This window comes from Lampris incognitus, chromosome 5 (assembly GCF_029633865.1).
Source record: "Lampris incognitus isolate fLamInc1 chromosome 5, fLamInc1.hap2, whole genome shotgun sequence".
NCBI lineage: Eukaryota > Metazoa > Chordata > Actinopteri > Lampriformes > Lampridae > Lampris > Lampris incognitus.
In genome coordinates, this window is record NC_079215.1 from 18787801 (window position 1) to 18800465 (window position 12665).

Genomic DNA, 12665 nt, shown 5'->3' on the forward strand with positions numbered 1-12665 from the left:
ATTGTATTTCATTTGCCTTCAATATCCACCACGCATTCTGCAGGGCACGCAATTTTGACTGCACCTCTCTCCTGGATGCTTGCCATTGTTGCCGGAGTGTAGCTGATGTGGGATTGTTGAGGACAGCACTGTGCGCTTTATGCATGCCTTTGAGTATGGAAGTTATTGTGCCTGTGTTGTCATTGAACCAGTCCTGGTGTTTTCTGCTCTTGTAACCGATGGATTGGGATGCTGCCTTGTAGAGTCTGGAGCTCACGGAAGACCGTTTCCTGTCAATGGAATCATCTGTGCTCAAGAGAAGCTCAATGTCTTCCAGGTTTTCAGCCAGAGAGAGGCGGAGATTGTTCTGGACCTCAGCCTTTTCTAGCTGGGTACAGTCAAGTCTCTTCTTTCCTGACCTTTGGAGACGAACAGCAGGGCGTACCTCCACCTGGAGCCTGGTCATGATGAGCCGGTGATCTGTCCAGCACTCAGCACCTCTCATTGCACGAGTGAGTAAGACGTCTTTTGTATCAGCACGTCTCACAATGATGTAGTCCAATAGGTGCCAATGTTTGGAGCGTGGGTGCATCCAGGATGTTTTGTGCTTATTTTTTAATTGGAAGAGGGTGTTTGTGATGGTCAAGCCATGCTCAGCACAGAGGCTTAGGAGGCGCAGTCCATTTGCATTGACTTTCCCAATGCCATGCCCACCAATGACACCACTCCACACCTTGTTGTCTTTCCCCACTCTGGCATTGAAATCGCCCAGCAAAAAGATCTTGTCCTTCTTGGGTATATGACGGAGAGCCTCATCTAGTGACTGGTAGAAGCGGTCCTTTACGTCATCCTCTGATGGCAGTGTTGGTGCATAGGCACCTAGGAGGGTGGCATAACGTTTCTTGGCCAGAGGGATCCTGAGCGACATGAGCCTTTCACTTATGCCAATCGGTGTTTCAGTGAGTCTTGGTAGGAGGCTGTTTTTTATTGCAAATCCCACACCATGCTGATGTTGTCCTCCTGCAGGGTATCCCTTCCAGAAGAAGGTGTAGGTGTCCTCCTTCAGGGAGCCTTCATCCAGGAACCTGGTTTCGCTGAGTGCAGCAATGTCAATATTGTAGCGATTGAGTTCCGCTGCAATTAGTGCAGTCCTTCACTGAGGTCTTTCGGCATTAACGTCCAGCAGAGTTCTTATGTTCCATGTTGCCAGTTTAAAGGGAATTATTTTCTTTTTTTTATTTCGACCGCAGAGTGGAATGTCCCGATAGGTGCGGAAGCCTATCCAGGATGTTTTGAGTGGGCAATGTTTAGGCCACCTTTTCTAGGCCCCTCCCCAGTTGGGGTGAGCAGTGTGGCTCCTAAATAGGGCTGCTCAGACACACAGGGGTCTGCCGAGAGCAGCTGCCACTCAAGCCCAGCTGCTGGCGACCATGAATAGCCCTGTGCCGCTGGCGTGCAGGGGTCTGATTAGGAGCTTCCAGTGCATTCATACCTGCTCCCGTCACCAGACACCCCATCGCCGCCAGACTTTGATCCATATTCCGGTTGCTGGTCTCACCGAGGCAGAGGTGGATACCTGCGCAGAGATTATTTACAGTGCCGCTGGGGGTGCACATGTCGCAGCAGCACTTCTTCACTGTGAGAGGGTGGGATCTGGTGGCAAGGGGGGCCCAAGACGACCAGCACTCTTCCACAGCTGCAGGAGGCTGCCGGAGCTCCAGTCTGTCAGAGGACCGCCTATCGTGTGCCGCCATGCACGTCGCTTTTCTCTCAGGGTGTGCTCCCCTAGCCTTTGTCGTCCTACACTTACCCACAAGGCAGTGGGACAGTGGTTGGTCAATGCCAGGGCGTATCCACTTCACATGGGCCTGCGCATTAGACCTCTGGGGACCACTGTAGCTCCGAGATCCCCTACAGTTTAGCCAGGGACCGCAAGGTACCCAGTTACCGTGTGTGGCCACGAGGAGGCACTGCAGGAGTCTTGGCGGTAGAGAGGCTATGTACCGGCAGGGGAGACTTACGCACTCAGTTCCTCTTTTCACCCCCGCAAAGAGGGCTAGCCGGCGGCAGTAGCTGAGAGCAGAGCGTAGCAAGCAGAAGCAGCATGCAGCATGCACTAACTACAAGCACTACTACCCCAGTATTACTGCACTGACGCATCACACACGCCCTGTGCCGCACGCACGCACACACGACACTCTGGACATACCACAAGGCCATCACACAGGGCCGACACATACGCACACACACCTAGGGACAATTTAGTATGGTCGATTCACCTGACCTACATGTCTCTTTGGACTGTGGGGAGGAAACCGGAGCACCCGGAAAAAACCCATGGAGACTCCACACAGAGGACGACCCGGGACGACCCCCAAGTTTGGACTACCCCGGGGCTCGAACCCAGGACCTTCTTGCTATGAGGCGACCGCATTACTTTCCGCAGACAAACGTAAGATATTATTGGCATACTTCGCTTCCATCCACCTCAAGGGTGAGATGTTTTAGGTACAGCTTACCACAACGTATGAACCGCAGTTTAACAACATACTTCTAGGTACAACTTTAACATTTTTACTACTGATAACACACACAACATTAACAACTGTTTCCCAGTGTAAGGTACACTTTAGGATTAAAAAAAAGAAAATGCTGCTCTTTTCATCTATGCTTGAGGGGAAACGTTATCCAGACACCGTATCCCACTCCAGAAAACCCCTCAGGAGAAATGGGAGAAAGAGGAATAACAGAAAGAGAGAGATAGCGGAGAAAACAAGAGGACAGAGACACAAAGGAAGGGCATGGTAAAGAGACCGCCTGAGAAACCCCCCCCTGAAGAGAAGGAAGAAAAGAAAGAGAGAGCACAAGCGAGTGAGCGAGAGACAGGGGAGAGAGGGAGGAGAAGGGAGGGACATAGACGGGGGGGAAAGGATTTATTGGAACATGAGGATGTGTCAACCAGCCAGAGATTGCTTTGTCCTGCATGGCTGAACATGGGCTGCTGCCACACACCAAACACAAGCAAGCCACAGATGTGTGTGTGTGTGTGTGTGTGTCTGTTGTGGCTAATAGCCATTATGTGCAGGTAAACACAGTGTTGACATATTGCTCTATGCAAATTTAGTGTTTGGAAACCTGAGTCAACAACTTAATCACGTGTGCAAGTGTGGGCAAGAGGGAATTTATTTGTGTAGCTCAATAGGTGTCTGTGTGCGCGGGTGGTCATGCGTGTACTCGTCCATGTGTATATGCACATACAATGGGGCATGCAAGTGTTTTTGAATGCATGCATGTGCGTATTCATACTGTATGACAGTAACTGTGTGTATGTGTGTCGAGGCGGCAGCAGGCCTCCAGAGAAGGTTGCAGTGGTCTGTCAGCGCTTTCAGTTGGACTCAAAATGCTTGGAGATGTATAACCTAGTAATCTCTGCTGAATAGTGGCTTTTCTGAGAATAGAGACAAGCTATACTGAGGAACACACACACACACACACACACTCCTCAGCTATCACCACAGATACTGCGTTAATATCGTTCCCTGTCTGCCTTTCCCTTATTCTCTCCAATTGTCTGTCTCTTTGCATCTCTAATCTACTTTCACACCAGAATGTTCAGGCTGCGATATAATGAAAAAGATAGAAACCATTACTGCACGATAAAAGAGAAGCACAGACAGCCGTCTGTGCTGCCCCACTATGTGTCTGATTTACCCCAGCCCGCCACGCAGATAAGGTCAGAGTCATTTCTGTCTCTCTCTGGGGTTTGACTTGAAATGCAGCGTAAGGTTTGAAGAAATAAAACACTGTTTGGTGAATTTAATCTCATTTAGCAGGAAGCTTAATGTAAAAGCAAGGGAGAACGTTTTCTTCCCTTCTATCTGCGTTAAATTCTTGCTGTCAGCTCTACCATTCATTTTACTTGTTTTAAAATCAATTGGCAGTCTGTTTCAGGAGCAATGTAATGTAATTTGTCAAACATTAACACATATAGCATGTCTGTCCTTCAGTATGGACACATTTGTGAAAGCCTGTGCAGCTCTCTTCACAAGTCCAGTTTGCAACTATTGACCTACCACGGCAAGTGGATGTAAAATAAGATGAGATGAAATACATCTGAAGAAAATGCACTGATGTTGCTATTTGAGGGGGAATAGTTGCGGCAGCTTTCGCTTGACAGCTGTCTGCAGGAGCATGCATAGGCACATGTTATGGACATAGCTAGCTAATGCTAATCAAGAAGTGTGTGTTTGCTCATGTTGACGCAGTAATGGTTGTTCCGAGCGGGACTACATTGGTTCTGGAAGCTACATGCACAGAGTCAGGCGTCCGGGTAGCGTAGCTGTCTATTCCGTTGCCTACCAACACAGGGATCGCTGGTTCGAATCCCCGTGTTACCTCCGGTTTGGTTGGGCGTCCCTACAGACACAATTGGCCGTGTCTGCGGGTGGGAAGCCGGATGTGGGTATGTGTTCTGATCGCTGCACTAGCGCCTCCTCTGGTTGGTCGGGGCACCTGTTCAGGTGGGAAGGGGGAACTGGAAGGAATAGCGTGATCCTCCCACGCGCCACGTCCCCCTGGCGAAACTCCTCACTGTCAGGTGAAAAGAAACGGCTGGCGACTCCACATGTATCAGACGAGGCATGTGGTAGTCTGCAGCCCTCCCCGGATCGGCAGAGGGGGTGGAGCAGCGATCGGGATGGCTTGGAGGAGTGGGGGGGTTGGCCAAGTACAATTGTGGAGAAAAAGGGAGGGGGGAGGGGAACCCCCCCCCAAAAAAAGCAGTCTTTTTAGTGTGACAACAAGCTAACGGAGTGGAAACTCTCATCTCTAATTCCAGAGACTGATGATGGAGCTCTCACATCCTGTGTGAATCGGTCATTAACATTACAGATGTCCTGTGATAACAATTACTTAACAGACATGGGCAAGAAAACTAATCCTTGTCTTAATAGGGCATTGGTTTGAGAGCACTCAAAGTGCGACATAGATATCAATACAAAAACACACAGAGCACTTTTCAACAGGACTCCTGCAGACATACATCTGAGCTCTGCTGAATGCAAATTCAGTCCTTACATGCCTGAATGCAACAATAGATGAGTCTTTGTATGATACTGTGTGTCCTTGGTTTGATTTTTTTTTTAAATCCAACCTTTTAATCTTTCCCTTGTGTATCACATTTTTCTGCTATTTGTATAACTGCTTTGTAAAGTCCATTTTTGGAAAGCGCTGTATAAATATGTTTAAATTGACTTTATGCACCAGGCTGTTAAGACGTTCTTGCTGAGCAGGAAAATCCCGATGCAAATATTTAGCCTCAGATTCCCTTCCCGGCTTCTTCTTCCCTTTATTTGACAAGAAAAAAGGAAGATAATAAGATTTAATCCTCCCAGTTGACTCATTAATTAACCTCTCTCCTACCCTCTGCAGCCTCTTGCTCACTACAGACTCCCTGTTAGCCCATACTTTCTGCTAATAAAGGCCAAAACTCCCAGATCCAAGACTTCACGCTGTGTGTTCAAGGAGCTGCTCTACACATTGGACACATTTTTTAAAGAGGCGGTAAACCCCCCCCCCCCACACACACACACTTTTTTCGAGCTGGAATCATGTTCGTATTTCCCTGAGGTGGTAAAAGTGATTGTTCTCATAACAAAAAAAAAACAAAACAAAAAAAAAAAAAACGAGACACATCACATGCTCGCTGTGAAGGAGAAAGTCTATGCTGTCTCTTTGAGGGGCGGTCACACCACCCTTTTGTGATCCATTGACTTCAATGTAAACACATGTGGAGAGCAAGGAAACGTATCTGCACCCGTCTGCCAAGAATTCTTGTCTCCTCACTCCATTCCAGACTTCAGAAAAGAAAGACATTGTCATAGGATTTTCTGTCTTTTCTGAAGACATCTTTTTTCTTTTCTGTCCACTGAAGGTACAACGCACAGTAGGTACCTTGGTCTTCAAGATCTCTTTGATGGCCGATTCAAACTCCTGGGAGTTGTTGTAGTCCACCGTCATGACATGCGGCCTGCCGATGTACTGCTCTGCATACGGGTGCTGAGAGGACACCTAGGGGGAAGACACACCAGAGGATGGGGTGATTTTTATCCGCTGACTGTGTGGGTGGTGATGGAGCGAAAGTGAAACATATATTTTGGTTCAGTTTTTTTCCCAAATGTACAGAAAATTACGGCCCTTCCACTTTTACCTCTCTAGAGGTGGGCTTGCCTCTGAAGAACTCGTGGTTTAGTGAGCTGTGAGGTGGGTGGAACTTAGGCTGCAGAAAGATGCAGCCATTGGCTATGGCCTCCAGGGGGGCGGGGCCTTCGTAGGGGAAGCCAAAGCCAATGAAGAGCTAGGAAGGAATAAGGTGAGGTTAATGCAATATTTTGTTTTTTCATTCATTCATTCATTATCAGCCGCTTCTCTGGGGTCGGGTCGCGGTGGCAGCAAGCTAAGTAGGGCACTCCAGACTAGGGATGGGCAAACGATCAAATTTCCTTGATCGATCATCGCGAAAATTAACGATCAATTATCAATTAATTGTTAATTACTTTTAATGAAAAAAAATGCCTATGGCAGAAATACCAAAGAAAGCGTGTTTTTCCTCAATTAAATCTTTAATCATCAAAGGAGTTAACTTATAGTTAACTTATAGTACAACCACAATGCTTTTAAACAAGGTAGTTAAAGTTTAACTGTTTAATTGTAAAAAACCGGCATATCACATTCCGTCAAGACGCATAAAAAAGGCAGCCACAAGCCCGGCCGAGTCAAATCTCTTCACAAATTAAAGAGCCAATGCTGCTGCGCTCTTAAACACTATTAAGCCTCTTTGAGAAACAATTCCCCACAATATAAATTATATGTAGGCTATGTATAAAATATGCAAATTAAAAAATAAAATAAAAACATTAGGCCTACTTAGCACTGACAGTTTTTCACAAAATGTAACTTTGAATGACTCCAATAGGCCTCCAGCTGAGAGAGATCAAATAAAATAAATAACAGTTATCACATAAAGGATAAAACCCAGCCACTGAGGATGCACAAGCCAGTGCATCCTTAGTGCCGGTCCCAAGCCTGGACAAATGGGGAGGGTTGCGTCAGGAAGGGCATCCGGCATAAAATCTTTGCCACATCAAATATGCGGATCATAAATAAGACTTACATACTGGATCGGTCGAGGCCCGGGTTACCAACGACCGCCACCAGTACTGTTAACCAGCAGGGTGTCGGTGGAAACTATGCTACTGTTGGGCGAAGGAGAAGGAGAAGGGGAAAGCATGTCCAGAGGCAGCTAGAGAGGAGGAAGGGTAGGCATGTGGAGGTGAGAGTTGGAACTTTGAATGTTGGCACTATGACTGGTAAAGGGAGAGAGCTGGCTGACATGATGGAAAGAAGAAAGGTAGGCATACCGTGTGTGCAAGAGACCAGGTGGAAGGGGAGTAAGGCCAGGAGTATCGGAGGTGGGTTCAAACTCTTCTACCATGGTGTGAATGGGAGGAGAAATGGGGTAGGGGTGATTCTGAAGGAAGAGTATGTCAAGAGTGTGCTGGAGGTGAAGAGAGTGTCAGACAGAGTGATGAGTATGAAGCTGGAAATTGAAGGTTTATTGCTGAATATTATCAGCGCATATGCCCGGCAAGTTGGGTGTGAGATGGATGAAAAAGAAGAATTCTGGAGTGAGTTGGACAACATGGTGGAGAGGGTACCCAAGGAGGAGAGAGTGGTGATTGGAGCGGACTTCAATGGACATGTTGGTGAAGGGAACAGAGGTGATGACAAGGTGATGGGAAGGTATGGAGTCAAGAAGAGAAATGTGGAAGGACAGATGGTGGTGGATTTTGCGAAAAGGATGGAAATGGCTGTGGTGAATACATATTTCAAGAAGAGGGAGGAACACAGGGTGACGTATGAGAGTGGAGGAAAGTGCAGGTGGACTATATCTTATGTAGAAGGCGCCATCTAAAAGGGATTGGAGACTGCAAGGTGGTGACAGGAGAGAATGTAGCTAGGCAGCATCGGATGGTGGTCTGTAGGATGACTTTGGAGACCAAGAAGAGGAAGCGAGTGAAGACACAGCCGAAGATCAAATGGTGGAAGTTGAAGAAGGAAGACTGTTGTGTGGAGTTCAGGCAGGAGTTAAGACAGGCACTGGGTGGTAGTGAAGAGTTGCCAGATGGCTGGACAACCACTGCAGAAATAGTGAGGGAGACAGCTAGGAAGGTACTTGGTGTGTCATCAGCACAGAGGAAGGAAGACAAGGAGACTTGGTGGTGGAATGAGGAAGTACAGCAAATTATACAGAGGAAAAGGTTGGCAAAGAAGAAGTGGGATAGTAAGAGAGATGAAGAAAGTACACAGGAGTACAAGGAGATACAGCATAAAGCAAAGAGAGAGGTGGCAAAGGCAAAGGAAAAGGCATATGGTGAGTTGTATGACAGGTTAGACACTAAGGAAGGAGAAAAGGACTTGTACTGATTGGCTAGACAGAGGGACCAAGCTGCAAAGGATGTGCAGCAAGTTAGGGCGATCAAGGATAGAGATGGAAATGTGCTGACAAGCGAGGAGAGTGTGCTAAGAAGGTGGAAGGAATACTTTGAGGGGCTGATGAATGAAGAAAATGAGAGAGAGAGAAGGTTGGATGATGTAGGGATAGTGAATCAGGAAGTTCAGCGGATTAACAAGGAGGAAGTGAGGGCAGCTATGAAGAGGATGAAGAGTGGAAAGGCAGTTGGTCCTGATGACATACCTGTGGAGGCATGGAGATGTTTAGGAGAGATGGCAGTGGAGTTTTTACTAGATTGTTTAACACAATCCTGGAAAGTGAGAGGATGCCTGAGGAGTGGAGAAGAAGCATACTGGTACCGATTTTCAAGAACAAGGGCGATGTGCAGAACTGTAACAACTACAGAGGTATAAAGTTGATCAGCCACAGCATGAAGATTTGGGAAAGAGTACTAGAAGCTAGGTTAAGAGGAGAGGTGATGATCAGCGAGCAGCAGTATGGTTTCATGCCACGAAAGAGCACCACAGATGCGATGTTTGCTTTGAGAATGTTGATTGAGAAGTATAGAGAAGGCCAGAAAGAGTTGCATTGTGTCTTTGTAGATTTAGAGAAAGCTTATGACAGAGTGCTGAGAGAGGAGGTGTGGTATTGTATGAGGAAGTCAGGAGTTGCAGAGAAGTATGTAGGAGTGGTGCAGGATACGTATGAGGGAAGTGTGACAATATTGAGGTGTGCGGTTGGAATGACAGATGGGTTCAAGGTGGAGGTCGGATTACATCAAGGATCGGCTCTGAGCCCTTTCTTGTTTGCAATGGTGATGGACAGGTTGACGGACAAGATCAGGCAGGAGTCTCCATGGACGATGATGTTCGCGGATGACATTGTGATCTGTAGCGAGAGTAGGGTGCAGGTTGAGGAGAGCCTGGAGAGGTGGAGGTATGCACTGGAGAGAAGAGGAATGAAAGTCAGTAGGAGCAAGACGGAATACCTATGCGTGAATGAGAGAGAGGACAGTGGAATGGTCAGGATGCAAGGAGTGGAGGTGACAAAGGCATTTGAGTTTAAATACTTGGGGTCAACTGTCCAAAGTAATGGGGAGTGCAGTAGAGAGGTGAAAAAGAGAGTGCAGGCAGGGTGGAGTTGGTGGAGAAGAGTGTCAGCAGTGATTTGCGACAGAAGGGTACCAGCAAGAGTTAAAGGGAAAGTTTACAAGATGGTTGTGAGACCAGCTATGTTATATGGTTTGGAGACAGTGGCACTGACGAAAAGACAGGAGGCGGGGCTGGAGGTGGCAGAGTTGAAGATGCTAAGATTTTCACCCTTTCGGTCACTACCCAAAGCTCATGACCATAGGTGAGGATTGGAACGAAGATTGACTGGTAAATTGAGAGCTTTGCCTTCCGGCTCAGCTCCCTCTTCACCACAATGGTCCGGTACAATGTCCGCATTACTGCTGATGCTGCACCAATCCGTCTGTCAATCTCCTGCTCCATCCTACCCTCACTCGTGAACAAGATCCTGAGATACTTGAACTCCTTCACTTGAGGCAACAACTCATCCCCAACCTGGAGGGAGGAATCCACAATTTTCCGGTAGAGAACCATGGCCTCAGACTTGGAGGTGTGTGTGTGTGTGTGTGTGTGTGTGTGTGTGTGTGTGTGTGTGTGTGTGTGTGTGTGTGTGTGTGTGTGTGTGTGTGTGTGTGTGTGTGTGTGTGTGTGTGTGTGTGTGTGTGTGTGTGTGTGTGTGTGTGTGTGTGTGTGTGTGTGCGTGTGTGTGTGTGTGTGTGTAGATGGTGTCCAATGTTCTGCGACTGCAATTGCTTTCTTCTATGATTTCAGCAGTTTTTCCTTTAAGTGTGTATGTGTGCATGCCCGTGTGTGTGTGTGTGTATGTGTGTGTCTCTGTCCCTCTTAAAATCCGTTATGTAATTCTAAAAAAAATATTGCAGAATGAAAAAGAGCAGGATGGAAAAAAGTGACAGAGAGACAGCAAGCGCTAAAGCCGATTTTAAATGTGTGAACACTAGTGTAACCATAGACGACCTGCCAGTGTGTGTTTGCTCAGGTTCTTCATGTGCGTCTCACCTTGGCTTTGCGCAGCAGCTGCTGCAGCTCATGCTGGGGCAGCAGGCCGTGGTTTTTAACAAAGGCGGGAACCTCCGGAGGCCTCTGGGTCTCGTAGTATACCGTACCGTGGACCTCCATGTACCTGTGGAGAATCTGCAGGAAGCCCTCCTTACCCTGCCGAGAGAAGAGAGGAGCCCGATGTGGAGATGGAGTGAGAGAAGGAGGAGGGTGGAAGAAAAGGAAAGCCCAGGGAAGAAACAGTGCTTTAGTAGATGAAGGGGTTTGGGTGTCAGAACTAGTCCACTATCTGCTAGCGGATGGTTTTTGTGTGTTTGTGTGTAAGCCGGCGGGTTTATGTATATTTCATATGTGGTGAAATTAGTTCTAAAGCTGCATAAGGGAATTTCCGCCCAATGGTGGTAGACGAAGCAGCTTGCTTTTTTAGCTGACTGTGATTCTCAAAATTCAGTTCATGTCACTTGAATGATGTAAAAACAACTGTAGATCTCAGCCTCTAACACTGACTTCTTGTTTTTCGTTGTGCGCCTTAAGATTTCGTAGAAGAGCACAAGATAAGCACAGCCATAGGCAACTCAGTAAACCCATAACATTTTTTTTTAATTTTCAGTGGGGCTTGGGGGAATATTTTCAACATTAATAGCAATTAAAAGGAAATAGTTTACCATAAAAACATGCCCTCAAGCAGCTGTACATGATCAAAAATTAATTATAAGCCACGCAGTTGCACACACGAACACAAAGCCTATAAGGAGAATGTTTTAACATAGTAAGAACAAGCAAATCCCACAGTGTGAATGAGAAAGTAACAGCAAAATTAAGAATAATGTCACATGCATGTTTGCTCCTCATAAGACACACACGGCTCCTTCACACATACAAAATCAGCATGTCTACACAAATGACTGCTATAACCAAATTCTAATATGATATCTGGCAAAGCATGGATAATGAGTTTTATATATTTGATATTTGTTCCTTTCGAATTTCTCAATTTTATTTGTATTTCTGAAGCTTTTTGCCACAGTAATGAGGTAAACAGAACAGAGAGCAGCTATGCTTTGTGCAACACTGTGCCAAACATCTCATTATTTGGATTATGGATTTAGTTACTATCCTTGTAATTGTGGAGGGCAGATTAAGTAGATCCATTGTCTTTTCTCTGCCTGTTGATTCTGCTTGCCAAGGCTTCTGTAAACCTAACAAAGCAGAGCTCAACCTTAGAGCTGTATCGTTAGCTGGCTACCGTTAACAGCTAGTTCTGGTACAGCACTCAGCTATGCTTGTTTTACTGTATGAATGGTCTAATTTCACAATTCAGGGCTGTCGAATGGTTAGCAAGGTCATTTTTGAGTTGTATTACATCTGAGGTTACTTTCTTTTTGGCCCCCCCCCCTCTTTTTCTCCCCAATTGTACTTAGCCAATTACTGGTTGCTGCTCCACCCCCTCTGCCGATCCGGGGAGGGCTGCAGACTACCACATGACTCTTCCAATACATGTGGAGTCGCCAGCTGCTTTTCAGCTGACAGTGAGGAGTTTCACCAGGAGGATGTAGCGCATGGGAGGATCACGCTATTCCCCCCAGTTCCCCCCTTGCCCCTCTGAACAGGTGCCCCGACCGACCAGAGGAGGCGCTAGTGCAGCGACTAGGACACATACCCACATCCGCCTTCTCACCCGCAGACACGGCCAATTGTGTCTGTAGGGACGCCCGACCAACCCGGCAGTAACATGGGGATTCGGACTGGTGAGCCCCGTGTTGGTAGGCAATGGAATAGACCGCTACGCTACTCGGATGCCCCTCTGAGGTTATTTTCTGTTGTTGCAGGGAGATGAGAGCTCATTTGCCATGCTGCGATCAAACAGTTGACCTAGCTAGTTTATAAAAGCCATCAACCTATTCTAATCAGCAGTTGTTAACAACTGACTATAATGCTTTAATGTCTTAACAAAAGTATCAACGGCAAAAAAAAGAAAGAAAGAAAAAAGACAGTACTTTCTCTTTTCAAGTCATGACCATTTCTGGTTCAGGCTGCTGGTTTTTGCTGTCTCAACAAAGACAAATACAATTAGCCTCCTGTCTAAA

At 46.8% G+C, this 12665-nt stretch overlaps 1 protein-coding gene across 1 annotated transcript in view; it reads right to left on the reverse strand.

Annotated features, from left to right (window-relative positions):
* LOC130112896 (alpha-1,6-mannosylglycoprotein 6-beta-N-acetylglucosaminyltransferase B-like) overlaps positions 1-12665 on the reverse strand; it is a 271529-nt gene that overhangs the window by 16724 nt on the left and 242140 nt on the right. The window contains exons 13-15 of the mRNA XM_056280419.1: positions 10579-10734; positions 6188-6334; positions 5932-6048 (exon numbers count right to left, since the gene is read on the reverse strand). Coding sequence (XP_056136394.1) covers positions 5932-6048; positions 6188-6334; positions 10579-10734 — 420 coding nt within the window. The remainder of the gene's footprint in view (positions 1-5931; positions 6049-6187; positions 6335-10578; positions 10735-12665) is intronic.